Source organism: Gossypium arboreum, chromosome 12 (assembly GCF_025698485.1).
Source record: "Gossypium arboreum isolate Shixiya-1 chromosome 12, ASM2569848v2, whole genome shotgun sequence".
NCBI lineage: Eukaryota > Viridiplantae > Streptophyta > Magnoliopsida > Malvales > Malvaceae > Gossypium > Gossypium arboreum.
The window spans coordinates 102,396,319-102,413,793 of NC_069081.1; the positions used below are offsets into that span (position 1 = coordinate 102,396,319).

A 17,475-nucleotide genomic window follows, 5' to 3' on the forward strand; every position below is an offset into this window, starting at 1 on the left:
AGTCCTTATTAGGACACATATGGTAAGTACATCCTGAATCCAAAATCCACTCATCCGTTTGACATGCCATTGCCATGCCAACCAAGCTAAAGTCTGACTCCTCATTATGCTCCGCTACACATGCATTAGAAATAGCCTTGCCCTTTTGTAGCTTAGGACAATTCTTTTTCCAATGCCCTTTTTCACGGCAAAAGGCACATTCATCTTTGGTGGGTCTCCCTTTGGACTTTCACCTTCTACCAGATTTGCTTCTGTGTGAACGACCTCTTACTGTTAAGACTTCTGCAGTTGTATCTCTGTGATCTCTTTTATCTTTCTTTCGAGTCTCAGATCTATACAACGCACTACAGACTGTATCAAATGTGATCGTGTCCTTCCCATGAAGCAATGTGGTGGTAAGATGATCATATTCATCAGGAAGGGAATTCAACAACAATAATGCATGGTCTTCATCTTCAAATTTCTCATCCAAATTTAGCAAGTCTGCTAAAATTTTATTGAATGAGTTCACATGGTCATTCATCAACATACGGGGTGCATACGTGAATCGATAAAGATTCTTTTTCATATAAAGCCTATTCTCAAGACTTTTCGTTAGAAACTTTTCTTCCAGTGTGTCCCATAACTTCTTCGCTGATGTCTCCCTCATGACAGAATACTTCTGCTCTTTGGCCAAACATAGGCGGATTGTACCACACGTCTGTCTATTGATCTTGGCCCACTCCTTGTCATCCATCTTGTCAGGTTTTTCTTCAAGGGCTATATCTAGCTCTTGCTGACATAAGACATCCAGGATCTCACATTGCCACATACCAAAATTATTGGTACCGTCAAATTTCTCTACTTCAAATTTTGCATTTGTCATAGTAGTCCTTGCTGATGACGATGCTGCTACCATTTTTCTCCTTAATCCCACCTACTGTATACGTGAACAGTGTCGTATACGTAAATAGTACTGTATACATGAATAGTGTCGTAAATGGTCGTATTCCCCAAGTACGAATCTGGCTCTGATACCAATTGTTGCGCGGAAGCGTGTGAAAGAGTAAAATTATTGTACAAAAAAATCACACTAAGTTCAATTCCCAGGAAAGAGAGGTGGATCACGAGGATCACTTAAGTACCAAGTCTTTCCTAGCCAGAATATCCCTCTATCGTAATTTAATAGCACAATAAATCACTACAATCAAATTCACAAAATATGAACAATAAATAGTAAAGAACACGAATTTTAACGAGGTTCTAGTAAATCTTGCCTACGCCCCTCGGGCACTACCAAATATATTTCACTCCAAAATAGAAGTGAAACTTTACAAATAGGGAGAGAGAACAATGCCTTAAGTAGAGAATGGCAAATGTGGGATGATGAGAATGAGCAATGGTTGGCCTATTTATAGTTGAGGTTCAAGGGCCACCTTGCAAAGTCCCTATTCACTTAGGGACCAAAAATTACTATTATCCCATGCCAACACTAAATAAATATTTGGTGCCCATAACTTTGACCTTTCCAAGGTATGGGTAGGTATGGGAAAGGTATGGGCAATGTATGGACAAGGAATGGGGTATATTCTAATAATATAAGATTTGGAGAGATTTAAGGCTTAAGATGTTGACAACGGTGGTGAAACAAATAAGGGGAGGGGGTGTTTATAGGCATGGTAAAAAATTATTTTTTGAAAGAAGTTAATGTCTACATTCATTTATGAGGGTTAGGTTTAGGTAAATGGTTAAAATTTAATAATAACTAAACTCAACATCCACATGTGTTAAGCTACTATTAAACTACTTATCAAGGTTACGTTTGAAATTTTACAAATTTTAGAAAACTAGGTTTATTAAGTGGTGAAAATACTAATTAAAGAGGATGTCGACAGCAGTAGTGTCAAAGTCCTTTTACATTTATTCAAGTTGAACTCTCAACAGGAAAAATTAATTTCATATATCTTATATGTTATAAGTAACTTGATACATTTAAGTGTTAAGATTAGATAATCAATGCATAATTTAATACTCTAATTTTATTGGGATTGTTTTATATTTTCACATAACGAACACGTGTAATAGTCCTCTACAAGTATATTTTGAGAAATAAAAAAATTGATATAAAAACCCTTAATGGAGTATTACTTAAGATTGTGTATATATGATGGATTTTAGTAAAAGAATTTGTATTTAAATTTAATTTTGGATTCAATTTTTATTTGAAATTTTAATTGGTGAGTTGATTGTTAAGAGGGAAAGGAAAGGTTTTTAAAATTGTAAGAATAATTTGAGCGGTTTAGGTTTTCACATATTGATTTAATTTTGAAGTATGGACATTGGGGCGTGGTCCTTACTCCTTGCCTAATTTGTGCTAGCTGTAGTCGCCTGACCAAACTTTATCAGTTCTACGTATAGCTTACCTTCATTTTCTTTTATTTTACTGGACTCCGCTAAATATTTACAACATACTCTACTTCTTATCATCTGAGGCGGTTTTTATAAGAGTTTGTGGAAATTTTACTTACGATTTCTTTTTCATGTTTTTTGTATTTATTTCAAATAAATTAATTTAATTAATGGAAAATGATTTATATATATATATTTAAAATATCAATAATTTATTTTAAAAAGTGATTATTTATAAATAACTTCATTTTTATATAAAATTAACTTAAATTGATAATAATATTATTATATTAATAACAAAATTTTAGTTTTAATTTTTAAAAATATTAAAAATATTTGTATCAAATATTATAAATTTTTATATTATTAATTATACATATTTAATTATTATTTTAATATGAAAATATAATAAATTGTTAATATAATTTATTATTTTAATAAATTATGTAATATTAATTAATAATAAATTTTAACATTAATAATAATTTACATATTTGTAATATTTTATTGAAAGCATTTATATTAAATTTTAATAATAAATATATATGTCGAAACTATTTTTATTTTTGAAAAAATAGGGATCGACTTTGAAACGAAATAAGGAGTCGTCACTAGTCCTTTTTGTTTAGGTGTGATCGGATCACCTTATAAAACATTTTGTTTTATTAAAAAAAATTTAATTTTGGCCTACGGTATTCAAGAAAACGGGTTCGGGAGTCAGTTACGTACGAGGAAGGATTAGCACCCTTGTAACGCCCAAAATTGGTACCAGATTGATTAACTAATGTCCTAATGTCGAAAGTTTGAAAAGTTTTAAAATACACTCCCTTTTAAAAAATGTTTGAATAACTCGAGTTGGAATTTAAGATTCACTCGTTCTCAATGAATAAAATATCATATCCAGTACGTTAGGATACGACATTTTAAGCCCCTTAAAAACCGAGATCCTCTCATGATTTCCAAAACATGCAATTAAAAGGATATTTAGTTATTTGGTCAAACGAAAGAACTGAAACCCAGCACGTTATGGCACGATTTCTCGAATTTCTAAACACGAAATATTGCCTTGTTTTTTAAACCCTTACCTCAAGATAACAAAATGTCGCATCCAGTGAGTTAGGACGCAACATCTCGAATTCCCGAGAATAAGCTTTTATTTGAAAATTTTATGTTTGGATTGAAGAAGGGTATTCAGTTATTTAAATTCAACGAGGAAAATTGGAACCCAGTAAGTTAGGGCACAATCTTTCCGAAGATTCCAAATACCGAGTATTGTCTTATTTTGAGAAGATTTCAAATAAAATCGACTTAAAATGCGTTTATTCAATTTGTTTGGGATAAAAATGAAATGACCAATACCGATCACGTATATTGGAATTTGGATCATTATGCGATAAAAAGAAACAAAAGTATAGTATCGAGCATAGAGTAATAATATATGAATATGCTACAAGTACATAATAATGGTATACAAAATGCGAAGATACAAATTGAAATACACACAATGGCAATAATCACTACACACATTATCTTAATATCTACATTAATAAAATGTAATAAGTAATATAAAATAATCTAAAATAAAATTAATTTAAAGTAATATATAAAGCAAATTTAAGTAAATAATTTATAAAACTATTTAAAATAACATATAATGCGTCAAAAGGAGTTTAAAATATATAATGTATGAAAATATTAAAGTAAATAATGTAGAAATTTGAAATGGAAGTTATATAAAAAGTTAAAATAAATAATAACAAAAATTTTAAGATAAACAATATATATAAAAAGATAAAGGAACAAATTGAAGTAAAAATAAAATCATGGATGTAATTTGGGACCACATATATAAACGAATAATAATAATAACAATAAAATGAATCTAAATTTTGAAATGTGTTCGAAAATAGTAAATAGATAGAATAAATAATGAAAAACACTATAAACAATAAACAAAAATTGGGAAAATGAAATACAAGGCAATTGAAAAGAAAATGGTTAAAGAAAACAATGAATACACAAAGAAGCTAAATGAATTCGGACTATATTGGAATTAAAAACAATTAAAGGGGTAAATCTAAACATAAAATAAAAAAGAATCGGGGGCTAAAATTAAAACAAGCGCAAAAATGAGGGACTGATAAGGAAAATATTCCCTACCATTATGCACTGCGTTTTATCGTGGGTCAAAATAAAACACGATAAAAATTTCAGGGCCAAATCAAAAGAAAAGCAAAATGATACAGGGCTCAATTGAATGGCGCAACAAAGAAAGAGGACTATGCACGGAAATTGACCTTTTAAGGTAAAAAGGCACAGATCCTGGCCACAAAACGGGTCAAAGCGTGGATCCCACATTCTTCCAAACGGCGTTGTTTCCTTTATGCATGAAAAATCAAAAAAAAAAAAAAACTTCCCCCAAAGTCATTTGTTCCAAAATCAAAAGGAACAAAAGGGTTTTCTCCCTTTTTCCTCTGCTAGGGCAAAAATGGATTAGCTCCTGCTGCTAAGCCGGCACAATCACTAATAACGACGGCCGGAGGAGCAACAACAAGGTACCTTCGACCCTTTTCGCTTTTTTAAATTTTTTTATTTAAAAAAAACACTTCAAACACTATTTCCATTTTAAAAACTCAAAATAAAATCCATGAAAAGAGAATCTGAATAGAAGCAAAAGAAATCTAAAAAGATAAGCCCAACCTTTGCTTTTTGATTTCTCTGAATTCTTTTCTGTACATTTGTTGATTTTTTGTATTTAGATCTGTATTCTATTTTCCTAAAAAATAAAAAAAGAGCCCCCTTTACATTTGATTCTATTCGGCTTTATAGCCGAAAAATAAAAATAAAAGAGAAAGAAAGAAAAAAAATACAAATTTCCTTGCTGTAATTTGCTGTTTATTGTGCTTTCTGTTGCTCATTAATCTTTGCTGTTATTCACTGTAAATCTATTATTCAATCTTCTAGCAGGTTCGGCCTTGTATGGAGATTGTAGACGTGGCCATGACGAGGCTGTGCGTGGGAAACTACTCGTGAAGGCCCGATTCCATAGCTAGCTGCAGTGCTAGCATGTTTCAGAAACCTCTAGGATTTCTTGTACTCTCGGATTGTTGGGCCCTTTTGGCTTTGGGCTATGATTGGGCCAAATTAGGTTTATTTTAGATGGGTTAAAAGTTTGGGATAAATTTGGATTTGTGTTAGGTTTAATGTTTGGATTTAGTTTGGTTTAGGCCTGGAAATTTGTAAATGGACATTGGACCCATAAATAATTTAGTTTATTATTTATTTCTGTTTGATTTTATTATTACTTTTTTTTTTGTTTTTGTATGGTTGTGGTATGGTATGGGCCCGGGCAGATTGGGCCTCTTACAATATATATATTAAAATTTACCAATATTTAATAATAAATATTTTATAGTATGAAATATGAATATTTTAGTAATATAAATAAGGATATTTGGCAAGCAAGTTTCGAGACAATCTTATTTTAAGCCTTGAGACATAAAAACATCAAAACTAATTAAGTTTTACACTATTCGAAGTCTCGAGACAAGAACCGCTTGTCTTGAGAAATTTGAACATTGAAGCTAAAATAGGAAAATAATGAAGGTTTGTCTTGAGACTTGGTCTCGAGACATAAGAGATCATGCCTTGAGACACAATTTCTAATGTATCGAGGCAATTTAACTTCAAAAGCAAAAACACCTAAATTAAAATGAGGCTTGTCTCAAGGCAAGAAGTCCTTTATCTCAAGAGATATCATTAAAATTTGATAGTTGAGTTTGAATTTAAGTCCTAACTCTAAATTTGAACTTGTATAACCTTGTAACATGATGAATTGAATTCCTAAACACTATGAATGAATATGTGTGTGTATGATTATGATCAAATTGGTTTGAATGATAATTATGATTTAAATTTTATGATTATGTAATGAGATAGCTTGAGTTGCTTCGACAACGTAATATGATATCACACATTCAAATTTGATGACTGGGTGGAATATGGGTGTTATAGTTTTCAATGTTTTTATAAGTATTTTCAATGTTTGTAGTGCATTTAATTTCAAAAAAAAATTGTATACTATTTGCAGGTAATATAGATTTGGGACGAAGATGTCAGTATATGAAACCATGAGATTAAATGCACTCATACTAAAGTTGTAACCTCCCCACCCCGGCCTAGATGTTAGGCCCGAATTCGGGAGATTACATCAGCCAGTAAGGTGGCCTAATAGCGATCAGGGTTTATAAAATAGACTATTTAAAATATTTGTTTATTTTAGAAGAAAACTTAGTCTATTTTTAAATAATCCATGAGTTAAAAAAAAAACAATTAGTTTAACATCTTTCTTGTAAAGAATGATTATTATTGAAAAACTTAGCTAATTTCTAGTTTATTTATTAGACAAAATTTATTTAAAATCTTGCAAAAAAAAGTGATTTTTAACTTAGTTTTAATAAAATCTATATTTCATGCATTAGATTATAATCCATAATTCAACATTTAAAAAAACAATTCAAAAGACATGCTTGCTAATTAAAACCAACTTAAGTCCCATGCCACAATTCAAAATAAAACGATATATTCCCCAAATAATAAAAATATCAAATAGTAATTTTAAAATATTCTTATGGTAGAACATCCAACTCGAGTTGAGCCCTCCGTATGCCGAGTCGACATCCTAACCTGGTGGGTTATTTGTAAAAATGGAAATAAAAAGGGGAGTAAGCTATGAAGCTCAATGTGAGTTCTATCACAAGAAAACCAGTACAAACAATAGACAAAACATATAAAATATCAATTTCAAAGGATAAACACAACTTGAATAGCAACTCAAAATTTCAATATTTCAATATTTCAATATTTGAGATTAACTCATTAACATAATATCTCGGTAATCACAACAATGCAAATGCGTATTAATGCAATGCAATTTCAATTTATCAAAAAAGATTCCTACTTCATCGCTACACACCATAGTAGGAGTTCCCCAAAACTCCTTTACCTTTACACCATGTTGTGGATAAAACCACACATCATTGTGGACAAACCACTCATTGTGGATAAACCACTAGTGATAGAAATGGTGGATGAACTACCAGGTTTTTTGTTAAAAAGTTTTTACAGACAAGCTGCTAGAAGGTTGTGGATGCACAACATGTTTGCATATTGAAGTCACTAATACAATGTGGTTAAACCACTCAAACAATGCAGATAAAAGTTGCTCAAAAGGTGTGGATAAACCACTAAACAGTGCAAATACATTGCTTAACGTCCTTCGTTAACATCATTCTACCCCATACAATGCAATATGACATGCTTAAAATGGATTAATACAGTAGCATTAAATATGTTTTTAACAAAACATTACGGTAGCAATCATTATACTTATAATAGTTTGATTCAGTGGCAATTATTATGCCTATAACATATTGATTCAATAGCAAAAGATAGGCTTATCTTGTATTCGGTTTAACGGTAACATAAGGAAAGTTGTACGTACAATCACAAGTACAAATTCAATAGATATATATATATATCATTGTCAATTCATGCAATTATATATAACATTAATTCAACCAATCAGATCATAGATTCTAACATTATTCATCTTATCAAGGACTTGATTGAAAAATAAAACACTAAAAATAGTTTGGGAACCATTCACAGACTAAACTAAACAAATCATAAAATTCTAGGTAAAACTGTAAAATAGGGGCTCATAGCCGTGTTGTTAGGCCATATGCAATGCCTTAAGTTATGTGGAGGGTTACCCGATCGTGTGCAGGGCTTTGGGCCGTGTGCGATTTGAAATTCCTAGGGTTTCAGGGGGAACGTAGACTTGTGGCTGCCCGTGTGACCCTATTCTGATGCACAGTTGGCTTCGATTTGCTTGTAAAAGAACACACACCTTTCACTGGAATTTTGAGCGACGTCCCTCATGTGCAAATATGATCCAAGATACCTAAAACAGGTCATTCAAATGACATTTATACACGAGTTAACTTTTGTTTTCAAGAATTAATCACGATTAATGGAGGATTTCAAGAAGAACTGTAAAAGATCTAAATCGAATTGAAATATTATAGTGGATTGATACTATTTCAAAATTTACGAGTTTTACTAATTGAAACGGATAAGCTTATCGAATTTTTGACGAATGTACGAAGACTACAGACAATGAGTTTGACAACCAGTAGGAAAATGTTTTAATCGAGATTGCTTTTGATTTGGGTAAGCAAAAAAAATCAGCAACAAAATAGTGTGAAATATGATGAAAAAGAAAAATGGGGAGAAAAAAAAAGATGAAGATATATATAGAGAATAGAGGGAGAAATTCTAATTGGAATGAAAGAAATAAATTAAAATCCTAATGTAATTAGGACAGCGGACTAAATAGCTAGGTTTTCAAACTTTTAAAGGGTTGTAGGTATTTTACCTTTTTTGCCGAAAATAAAAGAGAAATAAGATGATGTTGCCATGACTTAAACTTGGGAATCCAAGAGGGAAAGGAGAATGGTTAACCAATTGGGTTGATACCCATTCTTATTTATTTTTTACTCCATTTAACATTTATTCTAGTGTGGTTTTTATCCTAGGTTGCTGAAATTAAAAAGAAAGTAAAATAAGAGATATGGGGTTTGAACCTATGATCTCTAAGGAGTATACTAGCTACTTAATCATCAAGCTTAAGGCTTATTTCTTGGTTATTTATTTCATCTAACCCCCTATATCTTGGGGCATTACAAAAGTTGATCTAAGATGAAGAGTGATAGTCCAATGCTCAAAGATTCAAAATTTGTAATGTGAACACATTCAATTTTTCAATCATAACTGTTTTGGGTGTACTTTTTATCATCGAAAAGGGAATTTGAAACTCTATCTAAATATTAGAACATCAATATCAAAATACGTTAGGAAGAAATTCAAAAGTAAAGAGAAAGTTACAAGTTTCACAGTGATGGACAATTCTAACATATTTTCGTATTTGGACCATATCTCCTAATATACGTAGAGTCTAGAGTTGAAATTTCTACTAGTAAATGAACAAGAGGAATATCATTTATCAACTATTTTAGCCTTTCTCAATTGGAGATGTTGTCATAGTTCAAAGAACTCGTCAAGTTGTATGTGTACAATGATTCCAAAAAAAAAAAAAAGACAAAGAAGTGGCAATAGCAATTGGTTACTATCAAGACTATTCACTTTCATTTAGCTCTTCTTAAACCTCTATAAATTGCCTTTAGATTTATTATGTTTTAAGTTTTCCATGTTGAGGTGAAAGATTGAAAACTTTTGGAAAATACTAAGGTAAAGTCTATACCCATCTTTTGGGGTAAAATGGATTATCATTCACTTGTTATAATCGTACTTGAAAAGAATGATTCTTGATTTATTATTGATAATAGACAACACAATAAATGTTTGAATAAATTAACCTTGGTTTTTTGAATACATATAAAATAATTAAACCTTTCTATAAGTTTTGAAGTTATAAGTATAATACCATATGTTACATATTAGACGGAACTTAAACTGTTGAACTTTCATATTACATTATCCTTTGCTTATTGATCCATTTTCTAAACTTTTGAACTTGAATTTTTGAACAATCATATTTGACACTCCTTTGATGAACATACCATTGCTCATCGATTCATATGCCAAATTATTGAACTTAAATTGTTGGACTATATGACTAGAACCTCCGTTGTTTATGAATTCTAACTAAGTAATAAAATTGAGTATTAAAATTTAAACTTAGTATAACACTAAAAGTGGATCCTCTATCCTCAGCATCTTTCATTCTAGGTATTTATTTATTTTATTTGATTTATTTCTTCCAATTATTTTTATTTCTAGTTCTTCCTTCAGCCACCTTCATTTTCAATATTTCCACTCATTCCAAAACTAGGTGGTAAATATTTGTTTTAGAATAAAATTTTTAATCTTTTAAATTCTAATCAACTTCACTGTGGAAAAACCTTGGGTTCTCGAGATTTTATTACTTGAACATAATTTGTACTTGTGTTTGCGAACAAAGAAAGTGTCTGTCACTCCGCTAGTTAGGTACGACTTGTATGATTTGCATTGGAATCGATGAGATAAACATATGACAACGGCGAATTAGAGAAATATATCGCATGTACGCATCCATACTTAAGGAGTAAATTAATTTTTTCGAATTATTATTTAATTGATTGTAATTAAATAACTAGATTTTAAAGCAAAAATTAAATTAGTCAAGTCATCATAGTTTTATTAAATAAGATAACTGAACTAGTTGTCATGACTTTAATGGAATTAGAACTGAGTTGAGAAAATAATTTAATTAGAAAAAGTAATTAAATTTATTTTATTTAATTAAATAAATAATATTTTTGGAAATATAAATTTTTATTTGGTTAATTAAATTATATGAGTTGGTTAAAAGTCCAAACACATATAACTGTACCTAATATATGAGACAGACCTAATGTACCATCTTAAATAACTTGGGCGACAACCATAGCTCCTAGGGTAAGGGAGTGTCGTTGCATAAGTGTATTTTTATTAAAATGTTGTTATTTTATATCTTTTTGTTCAAGCAAGACTCTTGTAATTTTCTCTATAAATAGAGACCATGGGCTAGACCAAAATAACGATACTGAATGTGATGCTCTGTCAAAATTTAGTGAAATTTATTCTACAATTAATAAATTCTAACTTTGATAGAGTTTGCTATATCCCATTAAGACTTATTGATTCCCCCGAATATTAATTACATTTTCATTATTTTTATCGGTTCATGAACTAAAGCTCATAATCTAAGTAAGTCAATGTTCGAGAATAGAAAAGAATATTGTGTTGGTAGAAACCCGAGAAATGACTTAGACCACTTATTCCAAAGCACATGAAAGAATTTAGTAAATTATTTATTGTTATAAATAACACTATCTAGAGTGACTAATGGGGTAATTTACCCTTAAAAGAAATATAAAATACAAAAAAAATGATATAAAATTTAGAACCAATAAAATCTATAATCAAACTAGACCTGATCATGGGCCGGGCGGCCCGGCCCAGCCCGAAGGCCCTCCCGAAATTTGAGAGGGTTTGGGCAAAAATATAGGCCCAAAAAATGGGCTTGGGCAAAAAAATAAGGCCCATTTAAAAAATAAGCCGGGTCTCGAGTAAGGCATTTTTTCACCGAGCCTGGCCCGGCCCGGCCTGGCTCGATTACACTAAATTTTTTTTTCTTTTTTTAATATTATTTTTTTGTTGTTTTCTCCTTATTTTGCTGCCATTTTACTATTATGTTGCTCCTATTTTGTTGCTATTGTTTAGATATTGTATAAAATTTATTTTATTGCTAATTTTGTTATTATTTTAAAGACATTTGTTAATTTTGTTATTATTTTAGAGACATTTGATTGTTAAGTTGCATCTATCTTAGTGTTATTTAAATATATATATATATTTTAAAATTCATTTTCAATTTGTTGGAAAATATTTATTTTGATATTTTTAGTATTTTGATGCATTATATATATTTTAAATTATATAAAAATAATATAAAAATTAATATGTGCTGGCGAGTCGGGCTCGAGTTTTAGTATTTTTATCCGGGTCGGGCTTGGGCAAAATTTTAGGCCCATTTTTCAGGTTGAGCCGGGCCCGGGCTAGCAAACGGGCCTAAAATTTTAGTTGAGTCCGGCCCATGCTCACCTCTAAATCAAACTCTATTTAATGAATAAACAAGTAATTTAAAAATTCCTAAAACTAATTAAATAATTAATTTTACAAGAGTTATATAACGGAAACTCTAATTAAATAAATAAGTAAATATTTAATATCTTGAATAAACATGTAAATAAAATAAAACTCTAAAATTTAATTGTAAAGAATAACAATTGATGGCTAAAGAGACCTCCAAAATATGCCATTCACTAAAGTCCTATATCTTGTTGGACTCTTAGTTAATTCTCCCAAATTGATCCAAGGAGTTTTTAGATCATGGGTTCTTCAAAATGGTCAGAAATGAATTCTTGAACAAATGTGTTGGAGCTTTACTTCTATTAATAGGACCACTTGAAAGATTGATGTTTTTTTATGTTCTGCTTCTTAATTCCTTAGAGACATGGAGTTCATATCATTATCTATATGATACATTTTACTTCTTTTTATTTAAATACTCCCATAATTAACTGAATTCATCCTCACGAGCTCATAGCTCAAATCACAATACAAGCTTGTAATTTGTTTCTACGGTTCTTTCAGAACAAGTTCTCATTCACATATAATTGGTATTTAAGTTGTATAAAACCGATCTTGCTAATTCAACCATAAAATCCAATAACAATGCCATTAGAGAAGTTTCATAAAACCAATTTCCAACAGGTGAGTTGGTGGGTTAGAAGGGGATTTGATTTGTCTTCTTTTGCATCAATTATTGCTAATCTGATGCTTCTAATGAGAGGTGCTTCATAGATTCTTCTCATTGTGAATGGTTGCTTATCTTTGGTGTGATTTCGTTAATGGTGGAACTTGATGGTTCTGTTATAGTAATCATTTGAGGTGGTTGGATATGGAGGTCCGGGAGTGAACGGTGGAGAAATATCGTGATGATTTCCTTATTAATTGGGTTATGGTACTTAAGGTTTCTTTTATGTTTTCTCTATTGGCATACTAGTTTTGACGTCTCTTCAAACGGTGTAAGCAAACGACATGACAAATATTTGTTCCAATTGATATCATGATTGTAGCTACAAATTCATGTTGTTCAGAGCTTCGGCTAGGATGACATGGATTATTATTTTTTAAGCAGGTTCTATTGTTTGGTGCAAATTTATACGGTAGTGCGTGTGCTCCATGACGTTTTGTGAGGTTGTGCATTTCTGCCATGCGAATTGTGATACTGAACTTATGCAGTGCCTTTTGGGTTCATTTGGTCCTTGGAGAGTGATCTTCTAGTGTCTTGTCGTGGATTTTGGTGATCCTTTTGTCAAGAGTTTGTTATTGCATTGGATATATATAGAGAGAGAGAAGGTTTGGAGTATTTTTGCACTTGTGGGTATGGAGTAATTAATCAACATGACTATAAGATTCTTAGGGCACAATGAGGCAAGAAATATCAAAGAATAAAAAGAATGAATGAATTAATAAAGAAAGAGAAATTATTCTCATATCATGTAATAATGATATTGCTTCATGCAATGTAATTTCATCGAGACAATTTTAGTTTGAGGTTGATTAGATATCATAAAGATGTGTCTTTATCTTTTCCGTAAAAATAAATAAATAAAGGCAAAATATATTCTTCTTTTATTTTTCTATATAGCATAAACCAACACATGGTTTTGTTGAGCAGAATCTTTGTTCTTCAGTGGCAAATAATTGTGTCGAAGCTCTATAAAAAAAACGAGATCAAAATTGCCAATAGTTGGGGCTAAATTAATATATTTTTTCCTGGATGAGGTGCTGCTTAGCTGTGTTATACCAAACACATTTGGGATGAATTACAGCATTGTAATTTATGCAACCACTTTTATCAAAGATTTCACTAATAACATCATGAGTTTGACGATCTTTTATAGACTTCCAGATTTTTGTATTTGACTTGGTTCATAACTTTGTTTAGGTTTCTTAAATATGGATTATATAAATTTTGAAATTTATTAGTCATTTGTGCCATATATTATGAAAATATTTTTATGTCCTCTTCATGATGATCCAACATCTACTAAGAGACTCACCTAAAATGGCATTTGCTTATACAAAATTTCAACTTCCGCATAAAGTGATTTACTAAAAATAAATGGCTCTAAATGTACCATTCTACTTTAATTCATATGTTATTATTCTTTTAAAATCAAGGACAATTGATTATTATATTAATTTAATGGGTAAATTGTATAGTTAATCGCTCAACTTTCATAAGTTTTTATTTTGGTCACCAAAAGGGGCGAAGTTAGAAAATATTTTTAGGGGATTGAAATTAAATTGTAATTTTTATGATAGTAAAAATGTAATATCATCATTTTAATAGCATATATCTTTATAATTTTTAAATGATTAAATCAAATTTTTATTATTTTTTAGGGGGATAAAGTGTAATTTTGATCTTTACTAATTTAAAATCTTAAAATTTTTAGAGGACCTAATTGGAAAATTTTTTATTTTATGGGGGTCGAGGCCCCTGCCAGCCTCTAGTTATGGCCTTGGTCACCGAGAAAATTTGCATTTAGGCATTGCCATTACAAAATATTTTTATTTTAGTCAACCACCTTTAATTTAATGTTATTATACACTAATTTTAGTCGCCCAGCTTTAATACTTTTTCATTTTGGTCACTCATTTCCTTTTTCATAGTTGGGTGACCAAAAAAGAAATTTACTAATAATTGGATGGCTAGTGGTGTAATTTATCAATCTCAAAATTTAACATGAAATTTTGATTTAACCTAACTGAGGCAAACTATTAATACAATTATTGATATAACATCATTTCATATTTATATATGACATACATAAATAATTATATTTATCCAATATAAAATTAAGATGATATATTAATTTCTTTAAATGTGTAAATTAATTGAATTAAACTTAAAATTTCCTATAAATTAATATGTATAATTGTATCAAATCAAAATTTATATATCAATAATAATAACATGATTATGAAAATTGAAGTAGAAAAACCTAATCAAATGAGCCGAATTATAAATAAGCCAAAGTAATAAAATTTAAAAGCAGAAGTGGATTGTAGTCGAATGAAACCTAAAAATTACGTAAGGAAGCTCACCTTTACGTAGTCAACACGAGAAGAAAATGGACTGCTAAGTTAACTCCGTAAACTTTGCTCCATTTACAAACGAAAGTGATACAGCTTTTTAGATTTCACTCACGAAACAACTTAAACAAAGTTTTTAACAATATTCCTTAGTTGATAAAAAATTATACATTTTTCTTTTGGGTTTTTTACTCACCCTTTTCTGCATAACTATTAACCAACGCCAAAGCATTGCTCGTAAGCTTCTTCACTTCCACCGCCCTCTCGTACACCTCCGTTTTGAATGGCCCCTCCTTCACATCTTCGAACCCGTCTGTACATGTCTCTTCGTCCGTCAAAGCCGCGCTCATCCATGTCTGAACGTTCCCCATTTGGAACCTGAAAGACTCCAAACCCGGGGCTACCAGCCGTCGCATTTGCCTTAACGAACCATGGATTTTATCCACGGCATCGTCCATGTTGGAAAAACAGTCGTGTAAGGCGGCGCTGGCTTGTGGGTCAGCGCCGTAGGCTGTTTCACGGGTGAGGTTAGAGACATAAGATGCTATGTGACGGGCCTTGGAGAGGCTGACACCAATGGCGATGCGAGCTAGAGGAGCTGGGTCTTGCTGGACCGGATTGGCGTAACCAGATAGGGAAGTGTAGCAAAGGACAGGATACAATGTGGCAGAGCAGCTTGTACGGATGTAATCGGTGGGGCTGGTGTCGTAGCCGGTGGAACCAAGGGTTGGGATTGGGTGGAGAAAGAAGAAGAGGAGGGTTAGAAAGTGCATGGAGATGGAGGGGAGGGATTTCATGGCTAAGGTTTTAACGTTGTGCAGTGAAGAGGGGGAATTTTTTGGGAATTCGCGAGGTAGTCGGAAGGCGGTTTGCCTGCTTTAATAAATTCGTACCCTCCTGACTACTATTTTGGTCTTGTTTTATTTCAGATTTACAAGAATGCCAGATCTTGATTTGACCGCTGTTAATATATTATTTTCTCTAAGAGATGGCAATGGTATGTAATGTTTGTGGGACCTGAAAATATGGATTTCATTTCAAGCTATCCAAGCTTTCGGCCATTAAAATGGCTCTGCATCAACAGTTATTTGGCAAGAATGCGATGATTGCCGTATTGGATTCCGAAAATCCCACCACCTTAACTTGTAACTCTAATGGCGACGGAAATGACGGGGTGAAAAAACGAAGACAACAACAACAGTGTGTTTTATAAAAAATTAAAAGAGATGATAGTATTAATTATGATGCGTAGAAATAAGTTTTTTTTAAATAGGAATTATAAGATTAATCGAGGAAATCTGGAAAAATATAACCTGATTTAAAATTATGTCTTTTAAATATATATATTTTTATTTTCATTTTCATTTCAACATCTTCCTTATCAAACACGTCAATGAAAAACAACAATAGTCAAAACAATTTTATTTTATTTTAAGCTAACAAAGGGAAAAATGATTGCATATTACTTTCTAAATTTTATTTTATTTTGCAAATGTTTTAATTTAATTCAAAATTAAAATTAACAATTTCATAAATAAATATTTTCTAATAAACCATTAACAAAAAGTAAATTTCTTTAAAGTTATTCTACACATGGTCGGTTGGTGTTTTCTTTCAGTTTTAAAAATTAATATATAAACTTTTCATGAGAGCACCCACCACATTAGGACTAAAAGAATCTACTGCAATGGTTGGGGCAATATGCCCATTGAGATCTCTTAGTTTGGCTTAACCAAGCAATCATTAATAATCTTGTCTGCCTTTTGACACCTAGAGTATCAAATTTTCTTTCAACAACACATTCCTAACATTCTCTTCTTGCACATTTAATGCATTGTCCAACTCCAACCCAGACTCAAACAACTCGTCGCTTTCCTTCGAGGTCCCTCGATTCACCACTAATCATCTCTATCTGATGGTTGCAATATCATCGGAATCAGAAATAGCCTCTATCACCCTAACCAAATAGCTTCCCCCCCCCCCCAAAATTTGCATTTCAACTCATCTTCTAACTGATGAATCAAAATTAGCATCTTCCCGCAGTTGAAATCCTCAGCCCTCAAAGTATTGCCACATTTGAAAACATGCAGAGGGAGTCAATAAAAAATCCAAGTTGCTCCCTTTGCAGTCAAGTAGTCTTTAGACCATTCAACAATGGTGACAAACCAGTTCATGGTCTTCAACATCCTTCTCTTTTTGTCCTTTGCAAAGATGATTAGGATATACTTACCAAATTTTTTTTAGCATCAATATCAAAGACTCCTTCAATTTTAAAAATTTCCCTAACAACATTTGTCTCATAAAATCCCCTGC

At 31.3% G+C, this 17,475-nt stretch overlaps 1 protein-coding gene and 1 long non-coding RNA gene across 3 annotated transcripts; one reads left to right on the forward strand and one right to left on the reverse strand.

The window, feature by feature from the left end:
• Positions 1-4,634: 4,634 nt before the first annotated feature.
• LOC108478493 (uncharacterized) lies at positions 4,635-5,670 on the forward strand. 2 transcript variants are annotated; one of them, XR_008276071.1, is made up of 2 exons: positions 4,635-4,943; positions 5,353-5,670. It is a non-coding gene; the product is annotated as an uncharacterized LOC108478493 (long non-coding RNA). The 2 variants fall into 2 exon arrangements; XR_001870308.2 differs by having other exon boundaries at positions 5,356-5,670.
• Positions 5,671-15,213: 9,543 nt separating this feature from the next.
• Positions 15,214-16,128, reverse strand: LOC108478973 (21 kDa protein-like). The gene has a single exon (XM_017781420.2). The coding sequence runs from the start codon at positions 15,957-15,959 to the stop codon at positions 15,351-15,353; it is 609 nt and encodes a 202-aa protein (XP_017636909.1). The 5' UTR covers positions 15,960-16,128; the 3' UTR covers positions 15,214-15,350.
• Between the last annotated feature and the right edge of the window lie 1,347 nt (positions 16,129-17,475).

What these genes read in the sequence shown, in the direction of transcription:
- LOC108478973 (XM_017781420.2), bottom strand. Translation starts at nt 15,959, where the DNA reads ATGAAATCCCTCCCCTCCATCTCCATGCACTTTCTAACCCTCCTCTTC.